Raw genomic sequence first — 18,266 nt, 5'->3', positions numbered from 1 at the left:
TATTTACTTCAAAACAGTGCTGTCCGATTAGGTGTTGTTCGTTCATAATAGCAAATTATTCTGACCTCCTGATCTCCGTAAGCTTCCCTCGTAACAAACCAGCATAAACTTAAAAGTGGTTACATTTTACGTGTATCTACCTCAGCGGAGGTCGGTGAATGCATCAACGAATCCTTGCCTAATTACCTATAGTACTAATTGGTCGAAATCAATAATAACGAATAAGAAGTTAATATGCTTACATGTTTTTGGTAACCGTTTAAAAAGACTGAATTTAATATATTATTTAAATTGGATATCGTTACATGTGGAAAATAAAATAATATTCAAATTATTCTTAACGTTTATACTTTTTTTAATTAATCAATAATTTTAGAATGTCTAAACGCTTTACGTCTAAAGACATTCTACTCCATACTGTGTTCCACCCTCGATGTTTCGGAATATTTATTGGCAACAATCTTTATTGGTCGTTAAAACCTCGACGCGGCAGCCGGCCTTTCCCGTCACGGATACGTCACGGTGACGTTGAGAAATCGTAACTGAAAACAATGAGCGGTATGCAGCGACCGATTTACGACTGAAAAAAAAAACATTTTGCCCACTGTTTGACAGTTGTATAACTGCTACTTCAAGTATTCTATCGACATTTTTTAAATAATTTTTCATTACGATTACATGGCAAATACATATTGTCATCCCTTTCATTCTTCTTGGAAAAGAGAGATAGCAATGATTTATAATTTACGGACTGTTGCCCGCACTTAGTCGGCGCGTAATAAAAAAATCCTATAGCCTATGTTATAGCTTCCCAACAGTGCAAGATTTTTTCAAATAGTTTATATAGTTTCGGGATTAATTCATTAAAACACACAATCAAATCTTACCTCTTTAAAATATAAGTATAGAAAAATATACAATTATAAAACAATGTTAAATAAAAAAAATCAAAAAAATCAGTGCATTCGTAACTCTACAGATTATATTCAGCCAGTGTTTTTATTCTTTGTTATTCTGAGCTAATCCATAAATACAAACCATTAACATTATGTTAATCATGTTAAACATGGAGTTATCATTTGATGCCTCAAATTACTAAATTAAATTTCACGTTAAGGCTAATTGGTGAGCTGTTAGGTCACAGCTAAAGGTAAATTTTATTTAACGACATATAATTTTATGTGTGCGAATTAGCAATGCGAATTGTATGTATATCTTAATTTAAACTCCGTTTATTGTTATTGGGCGTGCTTTGGCCGTTTATTTTGTAATTGCCATCAATTGTTTTATAATCCCATACAAAAGTAGTGTACCGCAGGGTAAAAAGTTTTAATTACGCTTACAAAATGCTTGGATCTCTTACAGAACGGAATTACATTGTAAATATTTTACATTGTACCACGTTTACAACGGCTTTATAAAATTGTAGTGTATTATTGTAGGTGAGGTATTTGATGGTCGCTATTTTACAGGTATGTTTTGATGGTCCTGCATCGTGGAAGTTCAGATACCTCGCTATTAAAGTAGATTAAGCCATGATAGATTACATTGTACACCTCACTCCTAAAGAAGATATTTAATTTTATTCCGAAGAAAATAGTTTCACTAATTGTCTTTACAAGAAGTGTTATTTATGGAGAATTACTTATTATTTTATTATATTTCTTTATAATAACACAATATTCTAACAATTTCAATGTGTTACATTGAGCAGCGTGAATCTTCTCTTCTCGTATCAGATCTGAATCCTGATTACCTGGAGATGGGATTCCGCGGCAGCGGCGGTCTGGGTGCCACCTCGCGCACCAAGCGCATGCGGACCAGCTTCAAGCATCACCAGCTGCGAACAATGAAGTCATACTTTGCTATCAACCACAACCCCGATGCTAAGGATTTGAAACAACTCAGCCAGAAAACAGGTCTCCCTAAGAGAGTTTTGCAGGTAATTTATTATTGGTTTTTAATTATCTTTTTAATACGTAATTGTCATAGACATTTGTTAATAGTTTTTGTAGTTACTTATAATATTTTGGAAGATTTCTTCATTTAAATAACCGATAATTTTAAGAGTTTGATAGTTTTGTAGTTATAATATACACTATTTCCAATGCGTCGTTGACAATTACTTAGATCTATATATGTAATTTGTTAATCTTGGGAATTTCCTTTACAAAGTTACTAAATTATCCAGAAGCTAATGCGATTTTAATGTAGTTAGAATATCGCTCGCTTTGTTACCAACGTGCTTATCGAAGTTGCCGCTTTGCGAACGTATTTCGTTAATAAAAAAAAGTGGTAAAGGTAAATTGTATGCGTCACGACCACTTTATTCATTTGTGATTTTATCACCACAGGTATAAGATACTACTTGAACGAATGTTTGTTGGGCGTTAATTTTTTTACAGCACATAATAATTATAACATAAACATCTAATTTACATTAATTCATATATCTACTAGGCAGAACATTTCTCGGTTACTTTTAATAGTATATTTAGAAAATAGCAATGGGCGCTCAGCTGTCTTTAAGTTCGTATAACAAGGATCAACGTGGCACAAATCAAGTTTGGGTAAGTGTCAAAACTATTGCTTTTAACCGGTTAACCGAAATATATTTAGACATTTTTTGTTTTTTTTTTCACATGAAATGCCTTGATAATTAAAAAAAATTGTGTATAGATTTTTGAATGTTTTCATAAAAAAAAACGATAGTAGATTTTGTTATGTGCGCGGTGTCGGGCCAAACGAGTTGAAAGGGCCAACAGGCCCATCTGCGCAGCCATTACCACCGGCCCGCTCGGGTACTAATAGATTGGACACACCGCGGCGCAGCTTTGCCGTTTAGACCTTTATATTGCTTTTAATTTGTTTACCGAGTGCGGCCCTTTAATGTGGATCTTACACGGTGCCTTCAAAGAGCCTTCCTTTGTTTTCGTAATTACACCATTTTTGATAGTTCGCTCTGGTTTCTTTTCAATATACCAAGTGGAATTTTTCATTGTTTGTTATTGAAATAGTTACTACATTCAATAAAATTATTTACATATAAGTTTAAAACTGTTAATTATAATAGTTACAACATTTTAAAAACCTTAGTAACTTACTGAATACTTCAATTTTGCTTGAACATTAAGCAGCCTCTAATATTTTTTAAAAGCTATGGTAGAGTGAAGAGAAAGAATCTAGGGGAAAAATAAATAAATGAAGCATACAAACGCGATCGGGATATGCCGAAGAAGTTTAGCCGTGTTCTTTTTGGACTATACGTATAACAATGGCTTCATACATACCCAAGAGATGTCGTCTTCGAAACATAAGATCGGTAGGCAGGGTCCCCTTACCAGTTATCGACATACCGAGCCAAGCCGAGCTGACCCGACGCAGATAGCGCGCGCCGCATAAATTTCCCTCCAACCAATTATACGAAGGCAAAGAGAACCTCTCCCTCTGAACCTCCGAATATTGATCGAGATTTTTTTGGAAAAAAGCTTACGGCTTGCCGTCGCCATTTTGCCGAGATAAGGGCTTTTTCGTTTTGTATATACCGACTTTTGGTTGTACGCTCCCGTGGAGAAATGTTAAGGGACGCGGTTTATTTTTTATAGATAGAATCTGACAGAGTTCAGATAAACTATACCCGCATGTGGTTTATTTTCTAAACAGTGAAATTGGTTGTGAAATTTTTAAATATGTTAATGCATTAAACATTTATTCTATATATTGTATTTAATTCAAGGACTCTACAAATACAGTATCAAATTCAGCAACATAAAACGACTTTGCCGCTAGCAAATTACTATTTTTTTATTTGTTAAATTTATATTTGCATTTAATTGTTTTTACAAAATTGATGTTAAAATTAGATATTCATTATTATTATGATGTAGTCTAAATTTTAAATGAATAATCTTAGTAAATGAAATTCTTTGATGTTATTCCGCAAATCTTTTATAGCACATTTAGCTAATGAAAAAAATCATTACGGTTAAAATATAGAACATACACCCTACTATTTCAAACAATGAATTAAGATTTAAACTTAAAGCAATTTCTTTAATACAAAATATTTATAAAAACATAAAAGCAGGTGCGTGTTAGTGTGGAGAGAGCGGGTGTCTAATTGGCCCGGGCGCCTTAGTAATATATGCGCCCGCGACGACTCCAAGTCGAAGCGCTGGCGTATTTAGAACAAACCGCACCATATTTCTCTCCGTGCGTCCGCAATTGCGTGATTTGTCACTCGTTCCGTTCTTTTTTTTTCTCTTCTTCCCTCCTGAAAAATGACTCGGGTTCAAGTAGTGCTGCGTAATTAGTCGATTGAAAAAGTACCTTTCCTTTTTCGGGCGTGTCACACGATCAATCGGTATAGAGTACACCATAAATGCTACGCGACTTTTTTTTACGTACCATTTATTTTAATGATATGACTGATGTATTACAATATCACATATTCAATATATCTAAATTTAGATAATAGTTAAAATAATACAACGATGCAAAGGGTAATTGGTGTATATAGAATTATTCAAACTCATATTTATAAATACAATCACTTGGTTATTTTTAAATCGTTTTCATGCTATGACTCGAGATACAATAAAGATGCCTGCAATGGCACACAAATAACCAAAGAAATGCTGAAGGCGTCTCGAAACCGGCAATTAGTATCGGATGGTCACACCTCGACATTTGGCCCGATATAATTTTACTTTCTAAGTACATTTGGTGACAATAATGAATGCGGTGTCTCGCTCGAAAATGAATTTAAAGAATGTCGATTAAAGGCGAGATCTGCTTGCGCGGGCGCGTGGTGATCACAATCAAACGCTCTAGTAATTAGTACCAACGCATCGCCCTGAGACGCTCGGTTGGGCAGATAATTTCCGCCGCGATTTCAAAAGGCATCCATTTGTCATTCGGTCGCGCGCACTCGCGCCAGGCGGACGTGCCGTGTCTACCTCCTAATTTATTTAAATATTATTTATATAAGGAAACGCGACTATTAATCACATCTCTACAGTTTTTATTTACAATACGCTGAATATTTGAGCGCCTTTGATCACATGTTTGTTTGGACATTTATTAGGGTCTACTTATGAATTCCTTTTGAAATTTGTCAAGTGGGGGAAATCTCTTTACTTAAATTCATTTTGTTTTTCATTTATTTTATTTCATTTCACGTTGATCACATTTCGTTATGATTTAAGTCAATTCACGGCACCATTTAGAAAATTATTTATAGACAATTCCAATTTACTCCAAGCTTTTACCAAGTACTGTCCCTTTTTTGGACAATACAATTGAATCTGTACAACTGATCATGCTATTTCAAAGATAAGCAGGAAATATATAGAATACATATAATATATTTGATATTACAGATGTTCACTTCAAATCAGCCCATGGACATAAGTCTACTAGTAACTGTGTCTGAAGACTGCTGGTAGTATTTTGTTAGATGAGAGGCATTTAGTTTAGACGGTATTTTAAAATATACATCTCGCTTATATATTTCGTTCCCGCCGATTTAATGTTTATATTATTTATTTTATTGCAACACAAATCTAAACAAGCGTCTTTTTACGAATAAAATGTTTTAACCTTCAAATTTAATAGTCGAACGTCGCGTGTGTTGTGACAATTTAGAAAAATATGTTAATTTTACTCTTCTGGATAGTAATTTATCTCATAATGTACTATTATTTACATTTTATTAGTATTTTATTTTATGTACTTACCCAAGATCATTATCGCATAATTAAAAAAACTTGTAAAACCTGCAAAATATTGATGGTATTTTCTTGTAAATATTTTCACACATTTCTTATTTATATTTTCTTAGTCCCTTTAAAATGTATGTAAAAGATAATACGAAGGTTGACGACCTACGCATGAGTATCACGATAAACTGAGCAGGTTTGTTATCTAATTTAAGTTAGTCATATTTCTTTGCCTGAAAACAAAAACATAATACGTTATACCGTATAATATTAAAATTTAATTGTTCAAAAAAGTACTTCGAGCCAATTAGTTTCGGTTGAACTGAATGTTTTGTTCATAACAAAAATTCCATGCGTGTTTGACGTGTAGGAAAGTTCTTAAACTATATATGAAAAATTCTATAGTAAAGTGGTTTATATGGAGACATGAATTCATATTATTTTCACATCTTTCCCATTAGTACATTGAGATCATAGCGAAGCAAATTGAGATGTAGTTTTGTATGAGAAAAGTTATTTTGAAACGTCACTCGGCTGGACGTGACGTAACAAATGACTTGTCTAATGCCGATGCGCGAACTTATTTGTGTTGGCTACAAGAATAACACTATTACGACCCAATTCACAAGTGTCAAGCGTTTAATGGACACTCAATAAGTATTTTGTCTCTTTGTAAATGTCGCTTATAACGCTATTAACTTGCAACATTTTTCAACACAAAGACAATATTTTTAACAGTAAAGAAACACAAACGTGCAAATGAATTATGATTGTTATAGTTTGCGATTACGGGTATTTTTAAACATCAGAATGAATGGCGACGGTTAGCTAAGATCTTAATAATGTGAGAACAGCTTATATGTAAGTAGGTACGCGTAACCGTTTGACCTGAACCTTTACAGCAATAGTCCTCAAATAGATTCAAATGTTCTATAAAATTGCGAAGAAAATCTAATATCCACACTTGGGTATCGTGGTGGATACTTTGCTATCATGGTTGATACTTTGACTATTGTGGGCCGAGTCATCAACTTAAGCTAGAATCCGAGCCTCTAGGTGAGGTGTACAAGCTGATATTCACACAATTGTTTCGACAGTGGAAACGAGAGTTTATGTTTCCGGGACCACCGCGCTGCGGGTTTATCTTGACTTTGACAGCGCCGGTATGTGTCGACGTGGGATCATCAATCGTGGCCGCGCTCACGTCGTCTCCCGCGCTTTTCGCCCATTTCTCATCGCTTCACTTTGAGACACTATCACCTCTCGCTTCTCAGTTTATGATGAATATACACGAGGAATGACAGGAGCGGGCTGCTTTCGGTAATTAGTACGACGAAATGTTACACATTTTTAGGAAGTGTTTTACTGACGTGTGAGCAGTGCTTATTAAAAAGGAAATTAGTAAGAAAAAATATTAAAATTAGTTAAATGCTTTAGTTATCTTAAATATTTTTAAGTAGTTTTTCAATTTTGAATCGGTGATCATGGACGCGCACCATATCAAGGCTACAAGTTCTCTTTAATCGTTTTAATTTGTAATAAATATTTCCTTACGATTGTCATTCGGTTAGGGGAAAAAATTCAATAAATACGCGAGTGAGTGCCTTTATTATGTGTGCTAAAATCGGTTCGATAATAAAAAGATGTTATATTTACGCTCCTCGATAGTGACGGATACGAAATAAGCGCTAATCTAAATTTGGCATTAGGCAGCGTCAGTAGCGGCCATACCGCGCGGGGCGGGGCTAGCGGCGGCCGCGCACGATTGGCCGTGCCACTCGCGCGCATGCGCAAACTCACGCAAACAATATTTGAATACTAGCTTCCGACGAATACTATTGAATATTAAAAGTACTTTCTTACACTATTTAAAGTTAGTTATACTTTTTACAAGTGCTTAAGTGCACAAAAGAATCTTTAAAAAAAGTTTGAGGCAATAGAGATGAATAATTGACCTAATCGTTTATGAACGGAATTAAAATATATTTCCATAAAGCATTATCTGCTATTAGACTAGTTAGGATGCCGAAGTTCTTGAGCGCTAGAGATTCAACTCAATTGAACACAACTCGCCATGCTAACCTCCTGCTATCCTTATATTATTTACAGGTAAATTTCCCCCTTCACCAAGCAGTCTGTGATGTCAGGAGTCTCAAAAAAACAAAGCTTCCGCATCAAAAGCAACTTTGTGCTCCAACGGAGCATAATTAGGTACTTCGAATAACGAAGACGGTATCATGGAGGAACATTCGAAGACTTTTAAGCCAGAGTTATACTTTATTTGGATCGTCGTCGCTTTACGACTCGTATTCTTTTTATGGCGAATCGGCTTTTCATTTTGCTGGCGACATTTCAATGCGGGGCGCGCTTGCATTATTCTCTCGGCCGACACTAACCGTGTGTTTTTTGTTCGCAGGTGTGGTTTCAGAACGCTCGTGCGAAATGGCGGCGAATGGTGACGAAGCAAGAAAACAAAATGGCGGAGAAGTGCTCTCCGGACGCGACGCTAGAGATGGACATGTACCACGGACCCATGTCGCTGCCTCCGCACAGTCCGCCGTACAGCGTCATCGGGGGCCCGCCCAGCCCCAACTCTATGGACTGTCCATAGCAACAATTTTGCGCTTTATGAGCGCTAAGAAACTGGACGAGACATTAAAAAGTGCAACCTTCAAAAGCGCTTTTAATAAATCGTGTAGAATTATAATGGACTTAACAAGTGTTGGTCACTTGGTCAAATATATTTAGTGGACTCTGTATAAAAATTGTGGTTGGAAGGAAGTGAAATCAATATAAAATGTAAAAATATGTGGGATCTTTAATGTTTAGCAGTTTCTATAAATGTACGTTTACTCCATGTTTAATTATAAAACTGCACAATCTTACAGCTGATATGAAAGCTCAATGTCACGTGCACCAGTTCCAATACTGAATTACTATTTTTGCATCGTAAATATTTTTTTTAATCCAAGTGTAAACTAATTTATTTTTTTATGTTTGTTCGTTCTATGGAATTATATTTATTTAGAAATGAAATAAGTTGTTGAACAATTTATGATATAATCTCCGTCCATCAATGAATATGGAGATTAACTTTGGTTTTACTTGCACATAAGGATATCTGCATTTTTTTATTATGAAATAATTTCATGAAGAATTTTGCACTTGTAGCGGATTAACAAGAGGAAGAAATTGTAAAAAAATCTAATAGATTCATGTTAATGTAATACTATTGTTCTATATTATATAGTTATAATGCAGTAATGATATCGTTTCAATAAATACACTGACTCTTAAATGTAGATACATAGGGATGGGCAAATTACAACGATGAATATCGATTTATTAATATATACTATTTATTTATTGAATAAGAATAAATGTAAGTGGTAGGTATGAATTTTTTCCATAAAATAATAATAATTATTAAATATTTAAAGACGATAATAAGCGAACTAGAAATAAATGTTGTATTAGTTTTTGGAAAACTTGCACATTGAAGTAGTGTTAAGCATTAAATTATGATGTAATGTGAATTTACTGTCGTAACACATGTATAACAATATTTCCATCCCTTTCAATCTTTCTGATAATAAGAGAGATAACAATAATGTTCTTATACTTGTGTTCCAACAGAAATTCACAATTAATCCAGCTAAGTACACGCACTTGTAGTTCCTCTTTGTATAAATTGATAAGACATTAATAAAGTTACAACTTACAGTAATATGTTATAGGAATCGATTAATTAAATTATCCTATTATTCATTGTGTAGTTAAGTTAAGAAGCAGACGTGAGTGTAATGTGTAAATGATGTTAAGTTAGAAGGAACAATCTCATGTAGTAAGCACAACAACCAATATATATCTGGAAAATATATTCCTGTCACTATAACAAATTATAACGAATCTGTTAATAAAATATTACGAACTATATAATAATTTCCACTTTTATTTCCACCTATTTTCAAAAACATACATTGTAATAAGGATCTTCATTAAAAAATGGCTGATACTATGAAAAAAAAAATTGAAGGCGAAAAGACGTAATAAAAGAATTATTTTTTACACAGGTATTCTTTTATATTATAAAGTAGCAAACGAGCAAGCGGCCATACATACCGGCAATTGCAAATGCGTTGACTACCTTTAATCGACGGAGCGAGGAGGCACAGAAAAAGGATATATCCCCTTCCTATGCGTCCCTTACTTATTTCCTTATAAGAAAAGAGTGGGAGGGATAGGGGACTAAAATAAGGTCTCCTACACGCACACTCGAAACGCGGACGTTAGATGAAATGTAGAATTGTGTAGACTTTACTCCTGTCTCCTTTGTGGAATTCATACAATAGCTGTTATTGTTGCTGCCGTCTAATATACCAAGTTATATGCTCACCGAAGATATAATTAATCGTATTAATCAGTAAGGCAAATATTTACGAAAGCAACTTAAAGTGGAAGTATAAAATAAATTATTATGATATTTCTTTTCTTTGGTTTTATATAAATAAGTAACTAAGAGATAGCCTACAACCATACATAATAACCTAGTAGGGTGGCATCACAAAATTGTTTGATACAAATCGTGCGTTGAATGCCACCCTCAGCAAAAGCTTACGCGTCATTTATCCCGAGGATTGCGTACAGAAGCTAAACTTTAGAATTACGAGCTGTCTCATAGGTGCGTTCAGAGGAGCCTGAGTTATGTTGTTTTAATTAAAACAATAAATAAGCGGGGCGGCAGCTGGGCCTTTGGGTGGTCCCGTCGGGTAGCTTTTTTCGTAAATTCCGGTCCTTATCGCTAACTCCAAGATCAGTATTGCGTTCTACACCTAAAGTTTTACATACCTACTCATATATGGTAGCATAATCTTATATCTTTTTGCAAAAATTAAGATCTCGTATCACATCTGACGTATCAACTTATCCAAAGTGATTATTTTTTACTAACAAACTATAAATGTAAAAAGGGTGGATTTCACAATCGTAACACTTATATATAAACATGCTGTTGTCTCTATTTTTTAACAAAGTATGATAGGGATGACTGTACTTTTATAAAAATGTTTCGACAGCAGACACTCAAAATTAAGTTAGGTTACGTTATAATTTATATCGGAATTGTTTCAACGTGAAATGTAAATGTTGTGAGTACAATCAAACAAGTGCAATTGATAAAAGGAAACAGTACTTGAGTACGATTGTTTAAATTATTGCAATCGATTGGTTTTACACGGAAATTCTGCCTAACGCAAAGTTCATACCGAACATTACTAACTTAATATTTTCTTTAAGAGAAATTGCAAATAATAAAATATCTCTCGCATTGTAGATTCAATATTTTTTACTTTGAATTCTTTATCTACGAATATAAAAGATATGTTTTTTTCAATCTGTAGATTTCTTCAATAATTAACTGGGCTTCAGTACGTCCTTGATAAATCGAATAATACGAAAGAAATAATAAGTATTAGAGACTCCGAAAATCCCTTCGGAGTCTCTAATACTTTATACTAAGAAACATTAACGAGGATCCAATTAGTAAAGGTTGTTTTTCTTTTTTGAAATTAAAAAGAAACCTTTGTTATTTCTAATTAATTTTATTTGCACTAACTGTCGCAGGCGACTTCGTCAGCGCGGAATTTAAAAAAGGTAGCCGTAGTTACTCTAGTCCAAGTTCCGTAGAAATCGGTCCAGCTGTTTTGAAGATTAGTCGGAAACGTGGATTTGCAGGCATAGTCAGGAAAAAGTGTATAAGTTTGAATTTCGCTATAAACAACGCGAATACATTATGTTCCCGAAATATATTTATTTATATTACGTACAGACACTTCAAATTTAGTAATTGTACAGAAATATATAGATAAAAGAGATTAATTTTCTAAAAATTCTACTGAAATTGAAAGATTATTTTTTACTAAGCCGATACTCGAGTTCTCCCTAAATATTAAGGCTTATAAAAAAGTCCGAAAGAGTGTAGCGTGCAAATTGTTTTAAAATATTACTTTAGACACAAATATTTTGTGGCGAACTCATGTAATTTTTTTTATGCGTACGAGGAGTGAGAAGCCTACGTCTAGCTAAACAAGTACAGTCTAAGAAAAAGGAAGAAGTAATGTGATTGTTCAAAAAATACATACTTGGTTATTAAAAATTTTGTTACATGTCACACGTTTGCTGTGGGGATATAGGATTGCAATATTTTTTGCCTTAACCTTACTGATGATAAGGTTTAATAAAGTGAAAACAAAATAACAATAAAAAAAATGGTTAAAAATACTAACGTAGATGTTTTTTATTAGATTACAGATGTCAAACTTTTCTACTAAAGTCGTTGCTTGGAAGAAGTGGCCGACAATTCCAGTAATATTCTTTTTAATTACGCAGATGAATAGCAAATTCCTAGTTACATCAAATTTCTTAATCAATTCAATTAATTGAACAAAAAACTGCATAATATTTCCTCATTTATGGCAAACGGGTCGAAGTGCATTTTTGTTATGGTTTATCGCAAATATTGCGGGTATCTTCGATATTTTTTTTTATAATGACGCATCAGTACACATTTGGAGTGACCGTGCATCTCTCCAGGAACCAGTTTCCGCGGGCACCGGGTGACTGATCGTCATGAGCAACACTATTGTTCATCTTAGGTATTTACTACCATATTTATTTATTTCTGAATACCTTGACTGCCATCTTCTTGAATTCGGATTCTGTAGGCATGTCTTTGTTGTGGTCGGTGCATAAAAACTGGTCCCACGCTCCTGCACGCCTGAAATCCGGTAGTCACCATTGAAGTGTAAGAGGGACGCAACGATATATTGATATTGTGTAATTGAAAAGGATAGCGATATAGAGTCACATAACGGGATGGTCTTGGATTCAGGCTTTTGTTTTATTGGTATAAATAATTCTCGGAAGCGAGTTGGAGAGTTTCATCGAATTTATGTCTCTTAGTTCCTATTTAATAAAACCGGGAATACTCGTTCGATGACTTTAGTTGGCTCTTGAAAACATAAGAGAACACATATGTGCTCTTTAAGAATAGGTATCCATTTATGTGAATTAAATGTCAGCCTTTTTTAAATCCACACACGGATCCATTCCATACACGGATTTCCTGCAGCCTCATAATATTCTAAATCCATAGCGCTTCGTTTGTTTACTGATCGTCTTTCTAAGGACCACAATTTAGTACATTGACTAACAACAAATCAAAAAACTTATTATCTTGTTTATATACTTAAGAATTAGTGAAAGCTGTAACAAATTACGCGACAGCTGGGATTCGACCGTTTATATCGTTATTCTGATATAAAATAAAGGCTAACATTATAATTCATGACAAGGGAATTGCGTGCAAGACTTAGCTTTACATTAATTTTAGTCTTTTTAGTCCTTACGTTCATAAATAACGACGCGCATCGTCGTGTTTGAAACAAACAAGTCTAGAGGTCAAGTATTCAAGAAAACATCCACCTATAATAAAGGTGTAATATTAAAGTTACAAAGATGTTGCGTCGTGTTGTAATAGTTAAATGTGCAGATTGTTTGATACTTAATGAGGTATTTTGTAATACAGAGGTCTATTCTAACTCTAACAACGTGTCATCTTTCAGTTTGTGCAAGGTTTCATTCGCTGCTATGATTATTGAAGTGAGTATTTTGGCCAACACACAGATGCCTTCGTAGAGCGATAAGTAGCCTGTTTCATGGTTAAAAATGAACACTGGTAATAAATAAAGTTCCGTATATTGTTTTCTTCTCGTAATATAACTAGGTGGTATATACATATGTATATAGTAGCTACGACGGAATAAGTACTAGAGCCTAGTGCAGCTCCATATTATAAAATACAATTTTAGAAGTTTATTTTCTTATGCCCGTATTACATGGCTGTACCATCTTACAATTTACTAATCAATATTATTATTTATTTAAAAAATATAACTGCGTAAGTTTATAAATGGATGGATGTGTTTGTTACTAGGTATCTCCTAAACGTCTAAACGTATCTCACTGAAATTTGGCATAGATGTAGAACATACTATAAAAGAACACATGGTCTACTAATTGAGTTTTTTTTAATTCCGCGCAAACGGTGTCGTGGGCGACAGCTTGCAATTCTAAATATTATTAATTGAAAAGCGTTCTTATCTTCAACAATATATCCTCCTTTATTAAATAAATTATAAAATAACTAATACTGAATGTGTATATGTCTACCGCGGTAAAAGTAGACAACAAAGGTAAGGAATCGATCATCAGACATCTTGTATAAAAGAGGATATGTGTAAGAATAACAGGGGAATAAATACATAAACATAGTATACATATACATAGAGGTAATATGTTTATCTCTATATGGTCCAGATATGTATGTGATAATGTGCAGTGCAGAGATGATAATGGTTGGTAATTATTATTTTCGTATTCAATACCCGAACGATTATTATATTGTTGAATAGAATTAAACAAAAGAATGCTTTTGTAATACTAAATTGTAAGGGAAGAGACGTTTTCGAGGACTCAGTATTTGCATCGGCGCAGAACGGAACGGGGGCGGGGAGGTAGCGCCAGCAAAAAGTGCACAGAAATAGGTCGTGCCCCCATCTAGTGTTACCGCATCCGGAGTCAAATGGGCCGCGACCGGCCGCCACTGCAAAAACCCCGGCCGCGGTATGCGACAAGCGGTATTTACTTTTAAAAGGATCCTTCGTATCTGTTTAAAAAGTTCTTAGTGTTCAAAATGATATAAACTGTGAGTTTTCACTGCTAAATCGTGTATAACAACATATTGTCATAAATATAAATTATTTATGGCCGAAATAGATATATTAAACAAGGAACCAATTAAAATCGCAAATACAAAATAAATAAACTTTTTGGTGAAACTAATTAGAAAACTTGACATACCAAAAATTTATAATTTTATATTGTTTTAATTAAAACTAAAAATATACAATTAACTAAATTTATAAGAAAATTTTACATTAATGTTGCATTATACAACAAAGATATAATATTTTATAACTTATAGGTATTACATTATGTGTTTCCTGTTTGTAAACGTAAAGTTACTAGATAGCACATTCCTTTTAAAAGCGTCAGACTATTGTGTTATTTACATCAAACCTCTGTGTTAACAAAAAGAGAATATAAATTCGCTGTAAAAATAATTATAGCTCGACCACGCTGGAACGATGCTAGGTTTTTATTAATTTGGCTGCAGGCAGATAAAATCTAAATCACAATATTTGGGAGGCGGCGAGTGACGGCGATATCTTCTGTCAGGTGTATTCAATGAATCAAACATAATTGATCGTGCGCCGGCGAGATCGGTGCGGTGACTTTGTCAGCGCTGTCAACTCATACACGGGTTTTTGTCACTTTCATATGACGTGGCCTGTGCCTTTTTTATTGATTCCCCATTGCCCTTGTGTCCCATGTTACGATATGAATGACTTAGGAAATGATATTTAAAATGTTTTTATATTTCAAACGATTTGTAGAAAAACTTAGACATATGTTTAAGACTATACTGCAATAGTTATCATAAAAATAGATATGATAAATTTAGAAGTACTTTTACATTCACAAAGCATACTGACAAATAATCTGCTAATAGGATCTGCTAAATAATTGTATATTAAATTGTTAAACATACATACGAGTAAGCGTTTTTGTTTAAATATTTGTATATGAAGAGAGCTAACTCCGTGTCCGATGTGATCCTGTGCGATGACAAACGTAACCAAACAATTTATGGATGTTAATTAATTTCTAGAATGCTTTGAAATGTAATATTTTTATGTGCTTTGTAAAAAAGATGAGTTAAGCGAGTAAAATAATTTACTTACACCTTTAAATCTTTGCAAGGACACATTAATATGTCCTCAGTATTTAACATAATATTTACTGCTTTAACATTTTAAAATCACGTTTGAATTATGTGAAACGCAAAGATCTTCAATTAAGTTGTAATTAAACTTTACTAAACCCAAGTTATTAATTATGAGTACTCATAATTTTTAATCGCTTCTTTACAATGTCGTGAATTTGTAAAGGAACAAAATGTAATTAGCGTCCTGTCTTTGCAACAAGAATAATAAAAAAAACACATCGCTAACTCTTCGTGTTCGTCAAAAATCACTACACAAAATTAGTTCTAATTTCCATGCACATCGGTAATCAATGTAAAATATAATCTGTTCGATGTTAATAAGGTTGTTTTTGCATTATGACGTTCTGTTTTAATGGCGAGTCTCGGGTTCAGGCCACGTGGCGCACCCCAGTGCCCTCTCCCGCCTCATTGTTAAGGTCAAAAAACAAGCCAAAACTCACGTACCTATCGTATCGGAGGAACAAAGGAATAAAGTGTTCTTGGGAAAAAGCGCTGCAGTTTTTCGATAGTATTATTACAGCAATGCTTTATATTTTACTCTGCGTTGTTTGTGGGTGAGACTTTCTCTAGGGACTGTCTAGTCGCCGGATATATGTACACGTTTACTCCCGTTTATTGCATTTAATTTAAATTCAATTACTACTAAAGGTTTTAATATTAATTCAAAGAAGTGTCTTCTTTGAATTAATATTAAAACCTTTAGTAGTAATAGTAGCAGTATTTATATTTTAGTAATCCACTCATGCATTGGATTGTCTTTCTAAAATGCAATATTTTGTTACAAAACAGATACAATTTTCAAATTAAGGAAATCTGTAGACGACGATCAATTGACAATTATTCCGTTATAACTAAATGGTAATACAATTGAAACACCTGTGTCAGCTAATACATCTGTTATCCCCATTGAACGTGCTCATCGTGTAGAAATAATTTCATTTGATTCGAATCAAATACCACGCGTTCGGATCGGTTCAGCTGACACGTTCTTTATGGCGCGAGCTTAACGCATATTAGCAAATATTATGTAGGCACTCACCCTGTTTTTAGACCCTTATTTAATATTGTTTTTTATTGAATTTCAAGAAGAAAAGTATAATCTAATTCTAGTACAGAAAAAGAAAAGATTTTTTTTAAATACGGATAAAAACAGTGGTAGACGCCAGTAACAACATCTGTGGATAACTGGCTCGACCGCAGCAATACTACGACCACACAGGAGACAGGAGTGAAGTAGAATGAAGCCTATCCACCATTTTCTTATAAGAAAAGGAAGGAAAAGGCAATTGATGGAGGTAATGGATTTGACAGAGAAGGGGATGCACGTTAAGGATAAATATTCTCTTTTTGTGTGTCCCTTCCTTCATTTACTAATGGTAGGCAACGCATCTGCATTTATCTATGGGCAGCGTGTCCATTTCGGCGAATTCAAGTGACCGCTTACTCGTCTGCCACCGTATAAAATAAAAAACGAGAATTTTATGTAGTATTCAAAAAACGTGATAGTACACCTTTTAGTAAATTTTTTCATTCCGAAGCGTCGATCGAAAAATACACGTACTTTCAAATTCCCCAACGTTCTATCACTGTTAAAAATATTTTTTTTATAAGAAAAAAGATAAGCAGACAATTCATTTCATGGTGAGTAAACAATGCAGAAGTACTCAGATATTTTGAATATTTAAATCATGTTCCGGACCACGTTTACGCTCGACTTGTTGAGTCATGAGATGTCATGTCTTATTAGACCAGGTAAAATCACTTTGCTCTCTGATACAGAAACGTTTGCATGTAACTGTTTAAAAATAGATATAAAATATTTAAATCATATTAAGCCTAGGTAAGTTCTTACAATTTTTATACGTAGTACAATGTTTTGTATGTTCTTGGAATTGTACCAACTGAGCTATTGCCGCAGTTATTGCTGTTCAATAAAGCACTTTAAAAACATTAAAAAGTTACAAACGCTTATCCACTAGTATCTTACCCTAACTTATTAGGCATTTTATTATCGTAATGGTATTTTAGTGTTACGAGAAAGATGTTGTAAATATTTAAAAAAAAAACTTGCAAAGAAATATTACAGATCAAACAAACGTTTTCTTTAGGTGTACACTCTAAACCAAAAAAAATTGGCCGAATAAACACGTTAAATCACGTAAAAACAAATAGTGGTGCGTAGAATAGAGAGGCACGCGTGCGCCACGCGTCTATACAAATCCAACTTGATTTCAGGCGAATAAAATGTACGAACGCACGTCCTCTGGGTTCTGGTGAATGAGGCAAAGCCGACAGCCCTTTCTAATAAGCGTGCGCCTTCCGGAGGGACTGTGAAATCGCATCCGTTGAAGGACGCCCCACTGAGAGACGCCCTCTATCTGAAGCGCGCTCCACCGGCGCCCTGCCATCAATAGCGTTATTTGTCCAAGCCTACATGCAATTATAATTTAAGTTTCCTATTCGTGCTGCTTTATATAACTTCACAATTGTACCTAGGTTTTATCTTTTCTTTATTTCAGTGATCGTTAAAAATACCTTAACAATAATAACGAAGAATAAAAATAATAGTATAAACCCACTATTACCTATTTCAGAGTAGGTTAGCCTATTAAGATATTGATGATATTTGTAAAGCATAA

The 18,266-nt window shown here is 34.0% G+C and overlaps 1 protein-coding gene across 3 annotated transcripts in view; it reads left to right on the top strand.

Moving 5' to 3' along the window:
* Bmap-A (apterous A) overlaps nucleotides 1-9,650 on the top strand; it is a 55,512-nt gene extending 45,862 nt beyond the window's left edge. For 2 of the 3 annotated variants that reach the window (XM_013323934.1, XM_013323933.1), the window contains exons 5-6: nucleotides 1,740-1,942; nucleotides 8,137-8,418. In XM_013323934.1, the coding sequence (XP_013179388.1) occupies nucleotides 1,740-1,942; nucleotides 8,137-8,331 (398 nt within the window). In that variant the 3' untranslated portion in view covers nucleotides 8,332-8,418. Of the gene's footprint in view, nucleotides 1-1,739; nucleotides 1,943-8,136 lie in introns of all 3 variants that reach the window. The other variant, XM_013323935.1, reaches the window with a different exon arrangement.
* The last annotated feature ends 8,616 nt before the right edge of the window (nucleotides 9,651-18,266 follow it).

Source organism: Papilio xuthus, unplaced genomic scaffold (genome assembly GCF_000836235.2).
Source record: "Papilio xuthus unplaced genomic scaffold, Pxut_1.1 DF825017.1, whole genome shotgun sequence".
In the NCBI taxonomy this organism is placed as follows: Eukaryota; Metazoa; Arthropoda; class Insecta; order Lepidoptera; family Papilionidae; genus Papilio; species Papilio xuthus.
This window is presented reverse-complemented; position numbering and strand designations above follow the sequence as displayed.